General features: G+C 35.6%; 1 protein-coding gene across 2 annotated transcripts in view; it reads left to right on the forward strand.

Annotated features, from left to right (window-relative positions):
• Positions 1-23224, forward strand: part of TTC27 (tetratricopeptide repeat domain 27) — a 112857-nt gene that overhangs the window by 71275 nt on the left and 18358 nt on the right. For both annotated transcript variants that reach the window (XM_083858263.1, XM_083858264.1), the window contains 4 exons: positions 9747-9842; positions 11930-12052; positions 18214-18441; positions 23031-23129. In XM_083858263.1, coding sequence (XP_083714389.1) covers positions 9747-9842; positions 11930-12052; positions 18214-18441; positions 23031-23129 — 546 coding nt within the window. The remainder of the gene's footprint in view (positions 1-9746; positions 9843-11929; positions 12053-18213; positions 18442-23030; positions 23130-23224) is intronic.

Below are 23224 nucleotides of genomic sequence, written 5' to 3' on the forward strand. Positions count from 1 at the left end.
GTCCAGTTGGACTTCTGTGAAGTAGCAGAACAGTCTTCTTTGTCTTGTCTCTGTCCATCAACCAGTTCTGTGTATGTGACCAGTACATTCTCTGAAACTTTGTCCAGCTGACCAAAAATTTTTCATTTGGTCTGTTGTTTTTGGTTGGTTGTGTGCCAAACAGGTTATATAGTTGTGGAACAAACTGTGTTTTTGTGGATTCCTCCTTCTTTAATAAAGAACCGAGTCTTCAGGGGAGCTTGATACACTTCTGTTTGAGTATGTCATACGGTCAGGCATGGAACATGTAATGCATTTAGAGTGTTTTCATTTTCACTAGAAGTTGAACTGATTTCAAACCAGTTGTTACTGAAGATGTTTATTTTTCCTCTTTGGTGAACAGATCAATCACTAGCAGAGAATGATAGGGGGTTTGTTTGTTTTTCCCTCATGTATAGAGAGCTTTCCAGGAACATGTGAAGAACTGGACTGGATGTCTTTCAAGAAAATACATATATTGAAAACAGATTTCTTTACATGTGACTGCTTTCTTTTGGGACAGCTAAAGTTTAAACGCTTTGCCTGTGTGTCATATTTCTAATGTACTTACCATCCTACACTATATGGTTGCTGGGTCAGGCTCAGCTACTGGAAGAATGTTTATTTCCTGACAAGTAATTTTTCAACAGAAACTACTGAGTATCAGTCAAGGTTTCATTGTATAGGGCAGCTATTGTTACAAAAAGCCTTTTTTCTGGTAAGAAGGGAAAACAGTGGGTGTCTCAAGATGTTCTCTGAGCCATTCTGGCCGGATTCAGGACAAAAGAAACTGAACTTGGCTGTCTTTTCCCTTTATACTCCTGTCCTGTTCACCAGATAAGCAAAGAAGTTCTTGAAGTTTTCCAATGAATGAAGATAGTTGAAAAACAGATAAAAGAGCAAAAAGAGCACTTTGTGGGTGAAAAAACCCCCCATGATAAATTGACTGTTTCTATTACTGAAAAAAGAGCTTCTGGCAATTAAAACAGCAGAATTTCTATGATTTCATGTTGTGGGTATCTAGATAAGACTAGACGTGATTTTCTTTCCTTTTTCCAGGTATCTTAGTAACATGAAAGAATTACACTTGGTGCAACTGCACCAAAACCAAACGCGCTTGCACCAAAACAGTTACATGAATACACAACATTTTGTTTTCTACTGTGTTTTTTTTCTTTGATATTTCTATTTCTCTAACAAAATATCATCCAGTCTCTACCCTAGGTAGGAAGCTGTAAATGTTCATGCTTGCAATTTAGTGACATGGTGTTAAGAACTTTTCCTCTGAAATTCTTTTTTTATTCAAAGTATTGGTTGTTTCAGAAATGACCATCTAATTCCTAAATTCTATATTTTTGCCATATATAAATGTTTACTTTGAATATTTATTTGTAATATGCTTACTTATGCTTTATATTAAAGCTTGAGTGAGGCTTTTTTCCTGCTATTTATAGATACTTTGACCTTTTTTTAAATGCTTGTATATATATACGTTATTGCACAATTTACTATCAGCAAAATGCAAATATCTGCTATATGGTAGGTAGACTCAAGTCTACCAGCAATAGAAAAAGTACAGGATATTTCTGATAGATTATTCTTTGTGAGCAGAGTGTTCCAGTTGGAATGCAGGATAGATCAAATGGGTCCATTATGAGAGTTTATGACTACACCCAAACTAACAATTATATATTGCATAGAAAAATTATTAAATTAAAGGGTTTAGCTTGACTATCCCCTTCCTTTCTTGGCTTTTCTGAGGAAGAGCTGCATCTCTCAAAGAATATATCTGTTGTATATTACAAAACAAAGTGTTTGATGTAACTTACTCTCTGTAACAATTTACTGTAATGCCTGATGGGGCTGGGGAGGAAAGAGTGCACCAAAACAGAGGCTTCTGGTGCAAGAACAGTCAGATCTTTATTAAAGGCTACAAGCAAGTTCCTCCTTTGCTGCAAAGTTGACAAAACCTTTGTCAAAAAAAAAAAAATGTTTATGTTTTTAAAGGGAATAATAAGTTTAATGGACTTAAAATTTCCAAACTTATTAGGAAATTCTCTAGTTGTAATCTGTCTTGGGGAGAATACTACATTATTCTCAGGTTCAAGTCAAGTGCTGACAGTGAAATCAGCCCTGTGTGCAGATGCCAGAGAGAAATCTGTCCTGAAAAAGCCTCTACTAGCAGTCCTTTCAGCCTAGAAGCTTTTAAGTTTTTAAGTATTTGGTGAGGAATTGTTGATGCCAAGGAGTTTCTTTAGCTGTTTAGTGGGAAGAAGGAAAAAGAAGATAGCAGAGGAGAATCCTTGTTCCTTATGCATACTCACTACTCTTGGTACTTACAGCTTTGAGAGCTCTGGAGCATCTTAACTGAAAAATCCGTCAAAATCAGCTACTAGAACATTGCTCTGGGGTGGATAGTGCTGAATCCAGTAGCAGAAAACCTGTTTTTACAGATCAGAGAGATTTCTCCATTGAGTCTATGGTGAGAGGGAAAAATAAGCAAAGTATTAATTGGGATTAGCCTGCTGTTTAAAAAGGGATTACTCTAATTTGAGAGAATATGCATAGAAAATTTTTGTTTTCATTTCAGTTAAAGGAAATTAGTGTTTTTCCTTCTGTGTGTAAAGCTGCTAGAAACTGGGACCATTTTCTTTTTGTGGACCCAGGAATAACCTGGGTCAGTGACTATTGTATTTTCTATAAGTGTAGTGACTATATACTGTCAAGAAGTTTTTACCAGAGCCTTGAGCAAAGTTGGTAAAACACTGCTTTCAATGTAAACAGATTTCAAAACTTGCATCCTAAAGTCTTTTACTTGAATGTTTTAGTTAATTTTGTTTCAAGTTTCATTACCTTGTTAGTAGTTTATTTCTGTGAAGCATCCTGAAATCTTTCTGGTTTCTGTGTTCCAGACACTCTGTAGCCTTTTATTTGCAATACAAAGTAGGCAGTCAGTGCTGTACAACATGGTAAAGTTAGTTTTCATAAATTTTAAAGTTGTTAATTCCTGGGGATACACAGTCCTCTAGTTGGTTTAAATAAACATACCAATTGAGGTCAATCCTAAGAAGCAATAATTTGATTGGAAAAATGACTGGAGAGGGTGAATTTGCCAAATGAGCAAAAACACAGATCTTCAAGGCTACAAGATTTTAATGAAACTAAGACTTGTATTTTAATGAGGTGTAAAAAAGAGGCAATATTCTGGTGCTTTTAAGCATTTAACTTGTGCAGATTTCTCACAGAACATTTTTATCCTCCTGAGAAAACGAATAACGTAACTTCTCCAGTAAGTAGTTGTCTTCAGCTTGGCATCTTTGCACAGTGTAACAAATGGTCTGTTTAAGTTTCCAGGAATTACAAATCACAATTTATAATAGTGATCACTGTAATAAATTTTCCTCAAATATTTAATGTCATAATTCCACTTTGAAAATCAGATAAATGAGTGGGAGGTTTCTTCTTGATGTTGCAATGCATCCTTGCTTAATGGTTTTTGCTGTGTGTTTTGACGCCTTAGTTCTTAACTATTCAGAGAGCATTTCATTGTTTAACAGAAATATCTAATCTATGAGCTTTTAAAAGAATACCTTGTTATTTCCTTTAAGCCATTTTAGTTTCCAAGCAATGAAGTTCTGTTTGAACTGTCAATATGCTGTTTTGAATAATGATTGAATGTAATATGACCCAATGAAATGGTTTTATATCTATTTCTCTAGTGATAAAAATTGGCAATCAATAAAGTAATCACTATTTCATCATAATCTCTGTCATGAAGTTTTGACTAGACCAGAAATTACTCTCTCCCATTAAGCAAAACTTTACTGCATTGTTATATGAAAAGTTTTAATAGTTTCATCATTTCTGGCATTGCTTCACTGATAGTTTAAGTTAGTTTGACCATTGGATTTTAGAAGTTTTCGTATGTCTCAGTTTTTCCTGGTGGTCTTGGTTACAGGAGCTCTTGGTTTGACAAAAAGCTGTTGAAATAAGTGTGTAGTTAGGTAAATATGGGGTTTAATGCTTTTTTAAAGCAAAATTATTCAAAGGAGCGTAACTCAAGATCCAATTACATATCCACAAGGTGCTAAAATAGTTATTGTACTAGAAAAGCTTGGAATACCTAATACATAATGCAAAGGAAAATAATTTCAAAAATTCGAATTCTCCATATTTAATTATCTCTGTTTGTTACCTGTTATCTGATATGTATACAGTTTCTGAATTTTAGACATTGATTACATACGTGTTCTTCAGGGAGAATGGTAGTTTTGTTAGTAATTTTCTGTGTTTATTATTGTGTACACTATTGTGGAACAAGGCTGCCACAGTTACTGTTGTAATACCTCCATATTAACTTAGATTGTAGTTCTTTCTTCTGCAGTGTTTTTCAGACTTTATTGTTAGAAAATGTAACTTCGTAGAAGACAACATGAAAAATTATAAAGCCAATTAATGTTTTGAAACTTTAAGAATTTTGTAGTTTTCTGTTAAACAAGTGTCTTGATACCACTGCCTCCTAAAACAAATATTTTAAAGCATTTAGAATTAATTGTCTTTAATTTAGTCTTAAATTGTGTGAAAGTTTGAATTAATATATCAGAATCTCTGAAAGTTTTACGAAAGTCTGTACCTATTACAGGGTCCACAAGAACTGAATGTTCCATAAGCTTAAAAATATGCCCACTTTGTCTTATGAATACAGTAGAAACTCTGTGAGACCTACTTTTGTGGTAGGAAATCAAAGGAGCTTTTTGATGATAAATTTTCCTATTAATTCATAATTTTTGAAGTAAGCTTATGAACAAAATAAGAACTATGTAATTCCACAACCAGAGTTACACATGTAGTTGCTGTTATTTTTACAAAGCTTTCCTCTCTACTTTGTTTTTGAGTAAATAACATAAGTGAGCTCAGTTCAGTTTGAGCTGTACAGCTGCTAAGTTCTTAGGAACCATAGCATGGATGAGGTAGCAGGTTTGTTTTCCCTACAGATGTATTTTTACCTCTTGCCCCCTTTGTCTCTAGACATCTTTCTTCTAAGCAGCTGAAAAATTCCAACTGTGTCATGGTGCCATGATCCAGCAGGCAGTCCCACAGCTGATGTCCATACTTTGGTACTTTAACAGGTATATAAGTTGTGGAAGTAGCTAAAGGAGCAACTAGAATGCAAGAGCAGTAGAGTGGTGTGACACCAACTTGCTGCTTATAAGTCATCCAGAGGTAATGTACAGAAATGGAAGAAGCTCAAGGAAAATGGAAGTGGTTGTCTAGGCACAGCATGGAGAGGTCAGGGTGATTAGTGGAATTTTCAGAAGGAATCTTCAGGCTTGGGAGAAATCAAAGAAAAAGAACCTTAGAATTACAAGAATTTCATAAAAAAGTGTGTCTGGAGTTTCTGTGTTAGAAAAGAATGAAAGGCACTTTTCCATTCACCCAATCAAACTAAATCCATGTCAAATATGGTAAAAATATGTGAGAAGCAGGACATCTTAGAGGTGCTAGAGAAGGGCAAAAGCAGGACAAGATAATGCCACAGTCACCATGTCACCTTGGATTAGGTGGATAAACATAGTGGTTTATGGCTGGTGTGAGCATTCATGTAGGGAGGACTTTGTGGGTGGACTGTCAGCGCTGGAGGCCCAGAGATATTAACTGAGGATTGATTCTTGCAGCCTGAGCAGCAGAAGTCTAGAAAAAACTTACTTCATCTTCCTGTCTATAAAATCATCCATAAAGAGGAATATTAAGGGTACCAGTATAAATCAAAGGGTATGAGGAAATGTAAGAAGGGTGGAGATAGCAGTACTGGTAAATGCATAGCAAATGGCCAGGTACTAACATGTAAAGACTAGCGTTTTTAAATAAGGTGTGGTTGGTGGAAAACAGCTGGCTGCCTGGTTAGCAGTAGGACAAGACAGGAAAACAAAATAAACAAGCTATGATGATTAACACTGTCTGTGAAGCAAGCTGTTGCAGAGATGAAGGAAGTCTGGTGGAACAGTTGTAATTAGAACACTAAAACTGCAAAATGCTCTCGTTGGAAGAGATAGGTAGTGTAGTCACACTGTATGTTCCTGATATGAAAACCTGGGAAGAAGTGAGATGAAATTGCATGGATAAAATGGAGATGTTTTATTTGGGCCAGCAACGTTAAATTTTGGATATGAGTAGTTGTATCTTCAGTGTTTTTGAGGTGGGAGGTCCAAATTGAATTTAAGTAGTTGCTGCACAAGCAAGATGTTATGTTGTTTCCAATATGGTTTTGACAAGTATTAAATGTCTTGCCGTTTTCAAAGGATAGGAATTTGGGGCTTTTTTGTTTGTTTGTGGGGGGATTTTTCACCTAAATAAGCTTAGATCAGGACATCCAGGTGAAATGGATGGAAATAAATGTTTGCATATAGTTAGTATTACATAGTAAAGAGCATTTTTTAAAGCAAGTAAACTATTTCATCTAGAATAAAGAGGTTAAGAATAGAAAGAAGCATGTGAAGGTTTGCCATTTATTTACCTTAGATGCAAAAAGCTATGTGAAGATTATACTTTTACAAAAGGAACAAATCTTTGGGGGAGGATTTCAGACCAGTTGGATGAATAACAGATTTAAAAACTGTACTGTAAGTAGGTTGAGAAATCAAGCAGCATATTGTTGTGGAAAAATGACAACTCAGAAACCATAAGGGTGTAATAGTACTTTCAGAGATTAAGCACAGAGATAAGATCTGGCTAAAAAGAAAAGAAGTTCTAACTCAGCCATTGAAGATAAAGATGGCAAAACATGTGGGGAGTGGATGAAGAGACTGAAATTTGGTCAGGCTCAAGATCAAAGCTGGTATTTTATCATGAGGACCTTAGTGGTGTTACACATATGTTGAACATAGAAGCAAAGCAAGAATATACAATGGGACTGAATGTAGGAAAATGATGTCCAAGGTGGGAAAAGTACTTTACAAGCTTCATGTACTCAGGTGGTGGATAATTACCAGCTGAGAGTGATTAGAAAAGTGATTAGACTGAGATTGATAAGTAAAGCAATAACAGCTCCACTGTGATCATTTCAAATTAGCATGGTATGCTTATCCCAAATGACTGCATATTGTACTACTTAATCTTAGAGCAGAGATTGGAGAGTGAGATGGGGAGAATGCATCATAGTTTCTAGAGTGGTTTTTTCCTGCATTCATTTGGCAATAGCATAGTTTTACTCATGATATAAAATTCCATCAGCACTATCTGATTTTGTTTTTTCAGACTGGATTAATGTGTCTCTGTATTGTGCTTTTGGATTTCTTATGACAGTTTAAGCCTTGGGAATAGCGTAGAGAGAGTAGCCTGTTGAGGTTTTTAAATGTTGCCTGTGGAAGAACTCATATCATTTAGAATTGTGAATTTTAATTAGTTTCTGCTCTATTTCTGTTTAACAACTTGCAAGACAAGAATCTGAGTCTCACGTTAAACTAAGTCACAAAACCTCACATCTGACTGTGTTGCAAGTATTCTGTATTTACATACCTTTTTTATTACAGCATATTTATCTTGAAGGTTATTCATGAAAAAGACTGCTCACTTGATAGTGCTCACTTGTTGAATTTATTGATTTATTGTTCTGTGATCTAATCTCTGTTAGATATCAGCTGTGCAATAATGTTAGGATTCTCTTTTTCTTGCCATTATACAAGCCAAATCTTATTTCTTCAAGCATTATTCAGAAACACAGAATTCAAAGTTTGAGTAGCTTATTCTCTACACTTGAATAGCAGGCAGAACTGTCAGAGCTAATTTTTTCAATATATTAAAGAGTGCATTAACCACAGATTTTTAGGACTTCTAAATTCATTGTCATTTACTCTTCTCAAGGAATGTGTAATATTCGTAAGTTCTACCTACATTTTCAGTTTTTGTTAGAACTCTGAACAGAGAACAGTATTAGTTTTGGGGAGGGGGAGAATTCTACTTGTTAACAATCATATTCTCCTCTAACGTGTCATTTATATTAGGCTTTTCTGCTTCTGAAGTGTAGAAAAGATATGGCCACTTTTTAAAATAGAATACATTCTGAAAAAATGTTTTTCTTTGTATTTCAGTTTTTCTCTTGGAACAATAGAAATTAGAAAAGGGGGAGGCAAAAAGTTAAAAAAAAAAAAAATCTATTTTGATTCACTTAAAATATTTCTTGCCTTTTGTTTCCTGTTCTCAAAAAATTATTTTGCAGGATGTATTTAGGAGCTGCCTGCTTTTCTGAGCCTTAGAGCAATTATTGTTTTTAAATTTTTCAACTGTATTTTACTAAATTGTCTCGTAAAATGAGTACTCAAGGAATTGGACAATTTTTTGGTTTAATTTTTAATACAACACAGTATAGAATAATGTGCTTCTGCGTTGCATTAGAACATTTCAGCAGAACTAAACCAGAAAAAATATAATGTATTATATGGTTTGTATTCAAATAAGTTCTAAAATTAAATAATATTACTTTAAAAGTTTTATTTTAATCTGACTCTTTTGGATTGCCTGAAACTGTAAAGGAATGCAATTTTATTAGTGTGTCATTTTTCTTACTACAAATATATCTCAGCCATGTGCTTGACATAGATTTGTGGATAATCTGTAGGAACAGGCCTCCAGAGATAATTTTATGAAGAAGAATGAGAATTAGATGAAATATTGTGAAATATTAGTATTTGAAGTTAAGAGGTTAAGCATCAGTTCAGAGCCTAAATTATTGCTGCATGTTGTGATTTCTTTTCTTATTAAAAAAATGAAGCCACTCTAGTAAATCCCATTAGCATCAATAGCAAGTACTAGATGCTTAATAGTTTGAATCACAGAATTGATTTTATGCAGCTGTCAGTTGCATTATTGATATCAACAGTTGGCTGTAGAGAGAGAAAGAAGTGATCCTGTCCGTTTTTTCCTTTTGCTTGGGAATCTTTGCATTCATTTTGAGAAAGCTGAGAAAATTCTGACTTCTGTAGCACCATGTGTAAATCTTTGACTGAGTTATTATTGAGACATTGCTAGGTCAATCATGTGAACACAAGTAATTTAATATTCTCTTACTTATAATGCTGGCCTTAAATTTGCCACTTAATCATGGCTGGCATTTGAAGAGAGTTTCTCCCTTACCTTAAAATTTCTAACCACCTTTCTGGCTATAGCCTACTTTAATATTGTAAATTTTTTTTGCTATTGAATTTTGATTTAAGTAACTTTGTAGCAAATTTTCAGATAAGAAATTAGTGGGGCAGTTTTTTCTCTGTGAAAGTTACAATCTCTTTCAAAAGGCTTCAGAAGAAAATATTTCAGCAATCCAAAGCTCCACCAAAAGAAAAAAATTAGCCTGAATTGAATTGTACACCAAGTCACAATAATTTATTCTGTATTAGAATTGTTTCCAAAACCATGGTCCACTATAATATGTTTGTCTTTCTCTTTTTAATAATAAATGCCATGCCTAAAACACATCAATTCTGTTTTAGGGGAAAACCAGCTTAAGAATTGAAATGGATTAGGCTGAGTCACTTCAATAGTTGATGCAGTTTGACTCTGCAAGCATTTGGTTAGGATTGTAAATTTGATTCTTATTCCTGATATTGATTATAGTTGATTGTAATTTCTCCATTATGTCAAAAATGCTTAAAATTCTGAATACTTTGAATTTGTGGTGGGTTTAGATTGATTAAGTCTAAGTAAATACTAAATCAGGATATATTTTGCATTTACAGGCACTCGCAGACCAGTTTGAAAGCACAAATACGTCAGTATCCGAACGCATGAAGATTTTCTACTGTTGTCAGGTGCCTCCACGCTGGGCCATACAGGTGTGAAACAATCCTGTTTCAATCTTTACTTAAAAGTCTGTGGTAGTTATTTTTGATGCTGCATCACTCCAAAGTCAACTGAGTGATGCAACTTTGAGTTGAAACACTGTAGAAATAAAGACATAACCCAACATAGACCAGGTGTTTCTGGGAAGAAGTCAAGTTCTACAAGGCTTTGCTTTCAGATGTGTCATTCTGACATGCACAGGAGTAATTGCTTATTAGTGCAATACTTCTTTACTTTCCCTTTCCCTCCAGTACAGAATAGATTAAAACTTGCAAGCTTTGAACATATCTCCTATTAAAATAAACTTGCCACTGTCTTTTAATACCTTTTATTACTGGTTTACTTGTGCTATTGTTACTTGTGTTTTAAATTTCACTTTGGGAAGTTGATCATGGTGAAATCAGCCAGGTTGGGTGGGAGTCAATAGTACACTGAAGAACTTGAGCGGAGAAAGTTTTTCTTTTGAGATAGGCCCCTCTTTTACTAGTATTGACTAGATTTTTTTACACCCATAACTAGAGTTCATCTTGATTTTCTAGAACAGCAATCTACACACTAAAGTCTTATCTGATGATGCTGTATTTAACAAACTCAAGAAAATTGTTAACATTGCATACCTCCAAAGGTATTCATATTGATTTACTTTTAATGGTGTTTTTATTCCTTTTTGATTTCTAATCTCGGTGCATGTTGTTTTAACCAATCATATTTTCTCCAAGCATTCTCACATTTTTCTACATAACCTTTCAACAGGCACTTGCAATATAACCATCAAATATGGTTTTCATTTCCAGTTGTCAGTGGCATTTTCAATCCAAGCCAGTTTTCTAAGCCAAAGATAGAAATGCTAAAATAGGGATTTATAGTGAAAGATGACTCAATCTTCTAGTCATAGTAATGAAGACACATGACATATATAAATTTTACCAAATATAACTGAACAAACTTAATTAAACATTAATGAGATTTAGTTTTAGACAATGGCAAATGCTTTTTTCCTAAGTGATTAATATCAAGCTAACAAAGAGTTTTCAGAGTTTGTTACACATTTATATCAAAGAGTTGTAGCCAGATGTTTTTGTTTGGTTTGGTTTTTTGGGGTTTTTTTTACTACTAGTCCATTCTCCTCTAGTAACTCCTTGAATTTGCAACAAATACTGAATCCAGACCCATAAAGATGGGTTCATGACATATGTAGAGAATTGCAGGGAGTCCATTCAGGATCACCAAGTTCACTGCAGAGGTTAACTGTGTCGGGTATCACAGCATAGGTAGCTGTCCATACACAGAATGCTCCCCTTTATTTTTGCAATCCTGTTTGTCTGTCTGCCACGCGTGGTATATAAGTTACCCTTTCTTCAAAGGTTAAAACCTATTTGCGGTTTTAATCTTCTCTTAAAAAATAAAGACCAAAGATGACTTTTCAAAGTCATGAAAACATGCCATGTTTGTTTTTGAAGACATGACTCATTTATTTTCATTGGTACACTGAAATAATAGCTGAATTTGAAATAACAGAGAGGCTGACTGAACTGTGAGGAAAACTCAACTAGGGAGCTGAACTTAAATCCAATACTGAGTTGGATAAAAACCAACACCCTTTGGCAGTGGCTGTTTGGGACAGTGATTTCTCACGGCTACTGAACAGAATTGTATCAGAGCCTCTCTCTCCATCCTTGTTTCTCCACAGGTGCAGATTACTGTGATAGAGCATTGCTAGAAGGGGCTTTAATTCCCTTCTTTGGGCTGTGTTTCTCAGTCAGCATTCCCAGCATCCTCCTGCAGCTGTTCTCCAGCCACATGGGCCTCATTTAAGGGCTGGAAGTTCTGTCAATTCATTCTTGCCGTGTCCATTTCTGGTTTTGTGTTGTATTGTTCAATTGTTAAAGCACAGCAATTTTTATTCAGTTGATTGGGGGGTGTCGAGATATATACACTGAGGTTTCAGCCTGAAGTTTCAGGAGAATCATTCTGTATTATCTGTCTGCTTCTTGTAGATGTCAGAAATGCCTCTAACATCTCTTAAAATTATAGACATTATTTGCTACTTTCAGTTACCTAGAATTTCTTACCTTTCCAGCGCCAGCTTGCAAATTTACTCTTCGAGCTGGGATGTACCAGCTCTGCCTTACAAATATTTGAGGAGCTGGAAATGTGGGAAGATGCAGTAATCTGCTATGAAAGAGCAGGACAACATGGAAAGGTAAGAAAAATGTTTCATAAGGCTGAGATCCCATCTTGAAACAACATCTGGAGTGGGAAGGACAGCCTGGCTTTAGCTGGCAAATCATTAATAACACTTCTGCAGTGGTTTCATCACAGGAAAATCTGCTTAGGAAAAATGGACACATCACATAAGAGCCGTCATAACCTGTGAATAATAAAAAAAAAATGACTTGGAGTAATAGTCACTTGGAATAGAAGTTGGTAAATAGAAAGCAACTTCAGATGCAAGAAGATTGTGGTAGTGATCCTTGAAAATATTCAAGGATAATTAAATTAACTGCTATGGATAAACAGCAATGTGGGCATTTCAAGAAAGCTGTAGCAGTCATTCATTATAGAGTCTTGAGACTTTGTCTGGAGGGGATACTAATTTTCTTTCCCACTTGATTTCAAACTATTAGCTTAAAACTATTAGTTTAAAAAACAATTTAAATAGAGTAGCATCAGTGTTTGATGTATTTAATTATTTAATGTTAACATATTCAAATTACAGGGTAAAACACTCAAGAAATGGTATAAAGAAAAGGCTTTACTTGTTAAGTCTCTTTTGATGTTTTCCTGAACTTCTCCATCATTTCTTTAGCACTGCTACTACTCCATGTGATCAGCTCTAAAGGGAATTACAAGCCATCACCTAACTCTGCATATCAGTGACATAACTGTTTAAAATTGCTGGTAACAGGCTGTATTAACCTTCCCATTGTTTATTATTTTGCTTTTACTATTAGAGCAATGATAGGAAGATTTTAGAAAATTATATTTGGAAGTAATGCCTACTTGTATGTGACGATGTTCTCTTTCTGGTGCAAACTCTCACACAGGCTGTAGCAGGAACTATCAAGCAGTGTTTTCAGAATTTATATAGATTTTCAAAAATATTCAATTTCAGCCAAAAATAGGGATTTTTCTTTTCTATCCTTCCTTTCCCTCTGTTTGGTACATGGTAGCATTAAGTGTGCGATTGTACGTGTGCCTTTACGACACCACAAGCACAAAGAGTAGGCTCTGACATAATTTAAGCTTAATTAATAGAGATATATAATTTCAATTGATATAAAAAAATAAGAATTACTTATACTTACATGGTTTTTTCCTAATTGTCATGCACCAAAGCCTAGATTTTGTTCATTATAAACTGACAGATATGTCTTGCTGGCAAATTCTGTGCCACATTATGCATGCCTGGGGCATAGCATGCTAATATCACAATCTTCTCAGTACAGTGGAGAAATAGAGGTCAGTATTTTCCATTTCCTGGAAATGCATTCTGTCCTAGTTACATTCACAACCTGCCCTTAGGGAGTTATGAAAATGGCTCTCGGAGAATAGGACAGGATATCTGACACAGGAAACTGCTTAGAAATGCTTTCAGAATGAGGGATTTTGCTGTGCTTTGAAAAACAGAAAATGCTGTGTAAGTATGAAATAACAGTATTGGAAAAAATCTAGCTTTGGACCAAAAAAAGAGAGAAAATTAGAAACATGTAGCTGTGCACCAAGGGGAATGAATGTCTATGCTCTTTATTGCAAAGTGTTCAGAGTGTGAACTGCTTATATTTACCTAAAGTGTTTTGATGTTTTTAAACCTGGCAGTTATTTTTGTAGAAATGCACAAAAAACTACTGGAGTGGTATGTTGGCCACTAGATGCTCAAGTCATTAATGAGCTTAACATATATCTGTGCAAAATAACAAACTATATTTAATAAACTTCTGTATGTTTTTCATTCAGAAATACTTTTATATAGAAAACCTGAATTTAAATCCTGAAAAATCTAATAAAACTGCTAAATATCAGCAATACCAATGTGATGAGTATTTACACATCAAAGTAATACATTCTTTCCTCCTATTTTGGAATTATCTGCTGATAAAGAAACAGAGCATGTAGATAAGACCATGTGAAGCTCCACCTTGTGCTGTCAGAAAACACATAATTCATTTGGTTATAACAGGGCCATGTAGCAGTACAAATTTTGCCGAGTAAGATGTCACTAACATTTAGCAAACTGTTTTGAGGATTTGTTACTGTTACTAGGTATGGCTCTATATTCATTTGTTTTATTACCTGAACAAAAGTAGTAGGAGCTAATATTATAATGTGAATCAACATAAGAGTAATAGAGTGCCAAGCAATGAACAAAATAGCACAGAACAAGGAGCTATTATGAGACCTGAATACACAGTATATTGATAGCTGCTGTGGCTTTCTCACTGAAGTGTTTTACTCCTTGTATTCCTTTAACAGACTTGTTGCAAAAGGGGACATCTCCATGTCTGTAGTTGAGAACTGGTGTTGAAAAGTGCCTCTCTCCCTTCTTTTAACTGTGAGAGGGACCCAGAGATCTCAAAGAGTATTATTAACATTGGACTGCTCTATTTAAGGTGTAAGCAGTCTCTTCAACCTACAAATGGTACTATTTCCCTGCTGAAAGAAAAAGAAAGGCTGAGCCAGAGACAGTACTTTTCAGTTGTTCCCCTTGAAGTGAGGCCTTTCTCCCTTGCAGGAACTCTAACATGGTAGCTGCTGACCTTTGATAGATGAGTGAGATCTGCCATTTGGCCTCAGATGGATAGTCCATGTTACAACAGCCTATTTTCAGCCCTATCTCCATTCCATCATCTCATGAGAGTATACAGCATGATACAGTTTTTGTTTTTGACCGACAGACCCCAGCAAACCAAGTTCTACAGGGTTATTTTTCTTGTCTTGCATGACACAGATACCTCAAGACATTTGAGTGAGGAAACACAATTATTGCAAGATCTCAAGAGCCCACCTTTAAAGTCAGGTTTGGCTCCCAGATGTGAAGCAGTACTACACTGATTAGTGCATAAGCTCATTCAAGAACTTGATTAATTTCCACTATATATAGTAACAGCTGTAGAAGCAGATAAGCACTCCTATATGTGGTTACAAAGCTAAGAAAAAGGAGTATGTGTCTCACCCAAGGTCTTGCATGAAATTACAGGGAAGAGGAAATGAAAAGCAAAGAGCTTTCTTTTTCTCTCACTGCCATTTTCCATGCTCCTCTGTTCTGCTTCTTCATGCTATTTCTCTGTTAGCCAAGCAAATTACCTACAAGCAGAAAAATGAATACTTTTTAGGAAATACTTTGAATTAGCAAAGGGATTAATTGAAAAACAGTAGAACTAGTGGATCAATGAAAAGTAAGGCTAGTAAGGTCTTTCAGGAGATATATAAAATAAAAACATGGGAACGCATAGATGGGATTGCAAGTGGAAGTTCAGGATTGGGAAGCCAGGTGCAGGATGAATCTTGAACTTGGTGTCCAGGAGTCTGTGTGTAGTGAGTAATAAAAAGGCACCACCACCTTTTGTTTAAACTAGACTCCTCTTTACTGATTGGAGATTTTCATGAAGTGTTGCCTGTTTAATTCTCATACCACTCCTAGTAGCTCAGAAGGAAAGATAAGAGCCTTAATCTTTCTTATGTTTTAATCAACTGACTTTAGAGGTGAGTATTGAATTCCATCCACTCTGGTGCAGACTGTGCTGTGAAAAAGTAGTGTTATTATAAATGCACATGATTCAGTCAGTGAGGGTTATACAGCTCTTTAAAAATTATTATATTTTAGTTGATAATTTTAATATCAAACCTTAGTAAATTTAGTTATAACTTTTTGTTATAAACATGCTTATTAATAATTAGTATCCATTTAATGAGTAAGAATAAATCTCTAGTGGCTAAATTTCTTTTACATATATTACATGCACTGTGTGAAAAATGTATCTTGATAATATTTGTTGTTAAGGAGAGATTTGTTTTTGCAGGGTTCTTAGCAAAGATTAAATGTGATTTTTTGAAACGTTTTACCACACCATTAGGAGAAAGGGTTTTAGGGTTTTTTTTTCTCCCTCCCACAATATCCTAGCAAAATGAGAAATCCGGTTTTAGAGTATTATCTGGTTTTGTAGAAGGCAAATATTTTGACAACACAGGGGTTTTCTTTTAGTTTGATCTTTGTACTACTCTTTAAAGATTTAAGTAATAAAAATGTTTGCAACATGCCAGAGAGGTGATCAGATAGCTAATCAGATGAAGAAGAAGTCAGACTTCTGCTTATTTAATTTTGTATTTTATCTGTGTGCTGAAGTATTTATGTTGGCAATGAATTCTTGTAAGCTTAGACTGGAACATGATGTTTTAATGCTCTTAAACGTGAAATACCATTCGTGAATGGTTGTCTCTCTAGTCTAGGCATTGCCACAGGATAGCACTCTGAGCTTGGGAGTGCCCTGCAGAGGAAGTGGTGAAGAAGCAGTTTGCAATGCACTTTTCACCTCATATCTCCTTATACAGCAACATTTCAGTCTTGTTTCTTTATCTGAACGGGAAAAAAAACGCGCCTTATCTTGTGGCGTCTAAGGTAGTTACCACAAAAAATGAAGCACTCAACTCTCTTTGCTCTAGAAGAGAAAAATCTTCTTTAATGTCTGTTACTAATATGTTATAGCAACTAATAGGGGCAGTTAAGAGGAAGTAAACTGCAGTTTAACCAAATCCCTGGAAGCCAGGCTGAATAGGGCTTTGGTTAACCTGATCTCATGGAAGGTGTCCCTGCTCGTTGCAAGGGGGCTGGAACTAGATGAGATTTAAATTCCCTTCCAAATTAAACTGTTCTATGATTCTGTAACTATAGTCTTCTAGTTAGTGAAGATTTTTCTAGTGCTTTGACTGGGCTAATTCTAGATGTTAAATAATAGTTTCTTCGGCTTTTTTTTAGAGAACTGTTCCATAGGGTCTCAAAAACACTTGCCATCAAGTTATCTTGCTAATATTTACTCACCAGTTTTTCTTCTTAATGGGATTCTATTTTTGCTAATTTTAGGATTCTTTTAGAAATCAAACCCTTCTTCACATTTGTGCACTTCAAGTATTTGTAGACTGTGCTTTTACTTTTCAAAACTAGCAGTAAGAATGAGATGCTAAAATTGCTATGCATTAAGTATTTCAAACCAAGGTAAAACAGCCATTTTCTAAATTTTTTTTTTGAGATAAGTTTAATGAACTTTACTGATTGGCATAGAGGACTTTGCTTCTCTGAAGGTCATCTAAGAGTCAAAGAAAGCAATTCTTACACAAGAAAAGCTGTAATAATTTAGATGCAGAGATTATGTCTGCTTTCCTTTTAGGTAAAAGAGCTATGATAAAAGAATGACTGGATTTACAATGTCAAATCTTTATTCAGGCTGTGTTGGATCTTTCTTGATTTAAGTGGTTCAAGTAGATCTTTTCTAAAAGAAAAATTATACTGATCTGAATTGTGTATGTTACATTTTTGCAGTGGAGGATTGAGGTAATAGTTCAGTCTGAACAACAGATCATCTGTCCAGTATCTTTTCAAAAATCCACAGAAAGCAGACTATTGCTTGTTTAAAAGAGAAACAATAATTTTATTGTTAGAGCAAAGATAGTCTCTCTAAGAAAAATAGCTTTTGAAAGCTAGTTACAGTCCATAATAGACGTCTGGGAGACACAGCTTGTGTCTTCTTTTTCATAAAGCTGTATATATTTCGAATATATTTTATTTTAAACATTTAGATAACTTTATAATTTCTGTATCTTTGGTAAAAGCATAGCATTTCTACAGCCAACAGTATGAAACTGTCTTCAGGCATAATAAAACGGAAATCCTGTTTTCAGAGGAGAGCAATTAGAGAAAAGGGAATGAAAGTTATTACAAAAGTACTTATTAGGATACATAAAAATGAATAAACTTCTAGCAGTCCAAATACCTTAATGGTGCTGATACTGCATTGCTGTGAATTAGGTGTAGGCTTGATGTCCAGGACTGGTATTTGTTCTTGGGACAGAATACATACCTAAAGAAGGGAGTAAGCTGCTTCTTGTTTTTATGGTTTAATTTTCCTTGGTGTGTTAAACCAAACCTACCATATTATGTTGAAGTATGTTTTAAACATCAGTTTGGAACCAAATTCTTTCTGGATTTTATCTTTGTTACTGTGTCGGATGAAGATACCGTTTCCTCACTAGCCCTACTTCTTGGTCTTCAGCTGATGATTGCAAGGTGCTAAAGCAGTATTTGTTCAGGTGGGTAGTTAACTGAAAATAAATAGCCTCATTATGTGTTGATTTCTCTTTGCTCTTTAACAGGCAGAAGAAATACTGAGGCGGGAGTTAGAGAAGAAGGAAACTCCAGGATTATACTGTTTGCTTGGTGATGTTCTTAAAGACCACCATTATTACGACAAGGCCTGGGAGCTTTCCAGGCACCGCAGCGCCCGCGCCCAGCGCTCCAAAGGCCTCCTCCATCTCCGCAACCGGGAATTCAGGGAATGTGTGGAGTGCTTTGAACGTTCAGTACAGATCAACCCTATGCAGGTCGGGAACTTAATGGGTTGAGTTTTGAATGATGACACTTTTTTAAAAAGACAGTTCTGGGCACAGTTGTCAAAATAACAGTTCATTACTATCCTTAGCAAAATTTTCACCTTGTGCTTGGAAGACTGGCTAAAAATGGTAGTATGAAGTGAAGACATCCTTTTGCATCCATGTCTTTGCATGCAGGTAAATCTTTGCCTGTAGAGCTCTTTCAAAGATATTTCAAAGAGTTGAAGCCATTGCAAATTAATATTTGCCATCAAATAAATGATGAACAGGGTATAAAGCAAAACCGTTACAAGAAGAATGCAGATTTTAATGAAAGTATCCCTTTGCCCTGTCTGAGTTTGCCCTGGCTTTGAGTTGCAAACCCTGATGTCTGTATTTCACAGAAATGTTTCTTAAGTGTTCTGGTCTGTCTTGGGGTCACTGAGAAGCACTGTGTTACACTTGTGATGACAGTAGCTTCTATTACAACAATGCACCAAAACTGAAACCACAGTGAAAAGAGTTCTCTTGATGAGGCTGGTTTCTCTTGCTGATCTTTGCAAGCTATTCTGCAGACAACTTTTGTAATCTTGTTTCAGTTTTTCAGCCAGTAGATCCCATGCCAATAAGGTTCACCCTGTGGAAGGTCTTGAGAAGTTAAAAAAGCTTTGTGGTTGTTTATGTATGTAAACTGTGCTCCTCACAGCCATTTCTAGATCCATTCAGAAGCAGGGTTTTCCTTCTTCTTGCCCCCAAAGAACACTGCTGAAGCTGCTGTTTTACGTTCCATGTGACTAACTGGACTTTTGCTTTAGAAAAATTTTAAAGGCCTCCAGCCTTTCAAGTCATTTTCATGAAGCTTTTTTGTATTTTGCTGATGTAATTTATTCCAATGAATCAGCATCCTATTCTTATTCAAATGAACTCCAGATAACTTATAAACATCTTTAGAATGGAAAAGAAGATGACCAAAAATGCCAGCAAAATATATATTACTCAGATAGGAATTTTATTTAAATTGAGAGGTCTTCCAGATAATAAAGGACTTCAGAAGATGGCCTACAGGGCTCAAAACTGAGAAATATTCTGCTGAAATGCTTTTTTTATTTTGTATCCTATCCAAAGGAAGTTTAGAATGAAAGGAAATCCAAGAAAAATAGGCCAGTCCATATAGGAAAGTGAACATTTCCTCCTCTTGTTGCTTAGGAAGCTCTTTTTAAAATTCAGTTGAATTGTTTCAAACAAACATACTAAGCAGCTAGACAGTGCAGATTGACATAACTGTCTTCTAAATTCTGTCTGTATTCTGTGACTACAGAAATTAATTGCTTCCTTTTCCAGGGTGTCTTGTGGGTGAAAAGCAGAGTGGAAATTGATTTTAGATGCAAGGACTTTAACACAAGGAAAATATTAATTAATTGATTGATTAACTTGTTCCCAGAATTGTGAATAATTTATCAGGTATCAAAGACTCCCTGTGACAAAGAAATTCTAATTTTTATTTGTGGTTATTAGAAACCTTTCTGAAGGAAGAGACTTTTAGACTGCATCAGGTGATTGCCCAAAATATGCAATAGATAAAATCATTCCGTCTCAACCCTCCTTTATTCTTGTGTACTTTTTTGCCAACTGGTCAAGTGTGGTTGAGATCTTTGAGGCAGTTGTTTGTTGTATAAGCCAATCACTATCAGTCTTTGGGGAATCCACAAAGAAATGAAAGCCTTTCAATTCAAATACACCTGAAACTTGTGTTCATCAGCACTGCTGCTCACAGACTTACTTGTACAGAACTGTGGATGGCAGATGCATATCTCTTGTACTTTCACTATGAGCATCTTGCAAGGCTTGACAGAGAATTCCAGAGGTGAAAGAGCTCACACAGTTAGTTCTCCAGTGGTGAATGTCTGCACAAGTTCAGAAGTCAGACTGTGCTGCTGTTACTCATTAGATTTATAAGACATGCAGTGACTGTTTTTCCTCTCGCCCTGTACAGGAGCACTGTTTAACTTGTATCCTGAGCTATAAAATTGGAACTAACCTTCAATTTCATACTTGATCGCTCCTGTCTCTGCCCCTGCTTTTCCTGTTCAGGAAGTTACTGACCTAGAAAGACAATAAAGGGGAGTTAATGAGATAGCAGCCATGTGGGAGTGCTGGACTTTTGGAAACTTGATGGACAAAAGAGCCTTAAAAAATTAGATTGACTAAATATTTATTTACTAGTAACATTGCCATCTGAAATTTGAGAAACAATTTGAAAATTTGAGTTTTCTCTTCATGTGTAGTTTCTTCCTTGATTGATGAGTTTATGAATCATAAAAGTGACAGGTTGACTGTACTAAAAAGCAAGTTTCCATGTTTGCCCATGCCAGATGTAGTTGCCAATTCTGTCTTCACCTATTTATCCACCTGCTCCAGAGATGGGCCATCCACTTATGCCCTCATAAGCAAAAGGTTATCTTTATTCTCAAGTTTGTTCTGTTCTAAGTATCATGAAGATTACCCACCAGGCTGCCAGGTTTGACAAAGATCAGTGTCATGTGTTTGTATTCTGGGATCTAAGCTTTGAAGCACATTAACTATAAATTTTATGGCAATTAAGTCAGGAGCAGATATAAGTTTGGTATCAGAGACAAGAAAATGAGTTTGCAGTGGAGAGAACTACAGTTTGCAATTAGTCTATAGAGGTAAAATCTCCTTGTGTATGAATCAACAGTGTTACCCTCAACCCTGTATAATCCCTGATTTGAAAAAAAAAATTTAAGGTAATGTTTTTGTGTTTAAATATTTGTTATGATTTCCTAAGGAGAACCTGAGTTATGAGACTTAGTTGCTTCAGAACTAGTACCCAAAATACAAGAGAATATAAACATTAAACAGACACCTCAAGAAGTAATACACTGTTGTGCAATACAGATCTAATGTAACCTGGTTTTCCATCTTCCTCTTCCCGACCTCTTTCCCTCTCAAAAAAAATTCCCAACAAAAACTTTTTTTTTTTTTACACCTTGGAAGATAGAATGGAGAAATGGCTGAATTTATTGCAGTAGAGTAGTAGTACCTGGAATGATTTTGCAGCACCTTATAAAATGTCCTGTTTTGTTTTGACTGCATGCATTTAAAAAGCATAATGCTGTCAGAAAATGTTCTGTTAGTGTACTTAGGGTTTAATAATTTTCAGAATTACAGAACTTTTATAAAAAGTAATACTGGTAAACTTACAGCTCTTTTAGAATGAACCATGTGGCAAATCAGGAACTTGCTGTTGAAGAGCTGTGAAAATTTATTTTGCTGTAATTTATGCCATTTTCTGATACTGTGTAGAGTAGAACGGACTATTTCAGTTGGAAGGGACTTAAAATCACCTGGTCCAACTGCCTGACTAATTCAGGGCTGACCAAATTAAAGCACATTTTTAAGGGCATTGTCCTCATGCCTATTAAACACTTGACAGCTTTGGGGCATCAACCTCCTCTAGGAAGATTTGTTCCAGTGTCTGAGCACCCTCTAGGTAAAGAAATGCTTCCTAATGTCCAGGCTAAACCTCCTCTGGTGCAGCTTTGTAGCATTCCCAAACATCATCCCATTGGGCAGCAGTTTCCCGTGAGTCAGCAGTGACTGGAAGCCAATCAGATGGGCAGCAAATCCTGGGATGTATCAAACACAGCACAACCAGCAGGTCAAAAGAAGTGTTTAACCTGCTGTCTACAGTTCTCACCTTGAACACTGTATGCAGTTCTGGGCCCCACAATTTAAGAAGGTTTAAGAAGGATGTGAAGTTTAAGAAGGATGTGAAGGTCCTTGAAAGCATCCAGAGGAGGTCTCCAAAGCTGGAAAAAGGTCTGACTGGAAGGAACATCCGGAGAGGAGCAGGATTGTCTAGTTTGGAGAAAAGAAAGTTGAGACGTGACATCGCTGCTCTCTACAGCTCCCTGGGAAGGGAAAATGGAGAAGGGAGGTGCTGAGCTCTCCTTCCTGGTTGAATCTTTAGTGATGAGATATATTTGGTTGTAACAGCTAAATACTTTAAATGCAAGATTACTGAATGGTAAAGTTCCATTCTCTGTGCAAGGCATTATTTAAGTACATTTCTATTTCTAAACATTCTGACAGAAACTTAAGAATGTCAATGTTCTGAATAGCAGAAAGAACTGTAACTTTGAACTGTTCCTGTATGGTCATTTGAGATGTTATTTGTAAGATGTGATTACCTTGAAAAACATTTCCTAGTGTTTATCATTTGACCTAATTGTAATAGTATAAAGCGAATGTGGATTTTTCACAAATGAAAGCAAAATATGCAAACCTCTAAATAGCTATCGCTTTGTTCTGTAAATTAAAATGGACTGTTAAAGAGCAGTTCACAAATGGTTATGTGGTCTTCATGCAGTCAACACCTTTGTTTATCCATATTTATTAAAACTTTGAACCTAAAGTTCTCTAATCAGCATACAGGATATTATTTTTTCCAGTGCAATACCATTATAGCTAAAGTTAGGTAAAAATCAACAAGAATTGTGTGTTTGTTCACTCAAGCCAAATTATTTCTTTTGTGCTGAAATATCCATGTGTATAGGTAATCATTAATTTTTTCTCTCCAGCTAGGTGTATGGTTTTCCTTGGGCTGTGCATACATTGCTTTAGAAGGCTACGAAGGTGCTGCCAAAGCGTTTCAGCGCTGTGTGACATTGGAACCAGATGTATGTACTTTTGAACAAACGATACAGATGGCTTATCTAAAAGCAGCAAGGATGTTTTCATTATAAACAAGCAAAGCAATAATGAAAAACTTGTT

The sequence above is a fragment of the Zosterops lateralis genome, assembly GCF_965231275.1.
Source record: "Zosterops lateralis genome assembly, chromosome: 3".
Taxonomy (NCBI): domain Eukaryota; kingdom Metazoa; phylum Chordata; class Aves; order Passeriformes; family Zosteropidae; genus Zosterops; species Zosterops lateralis.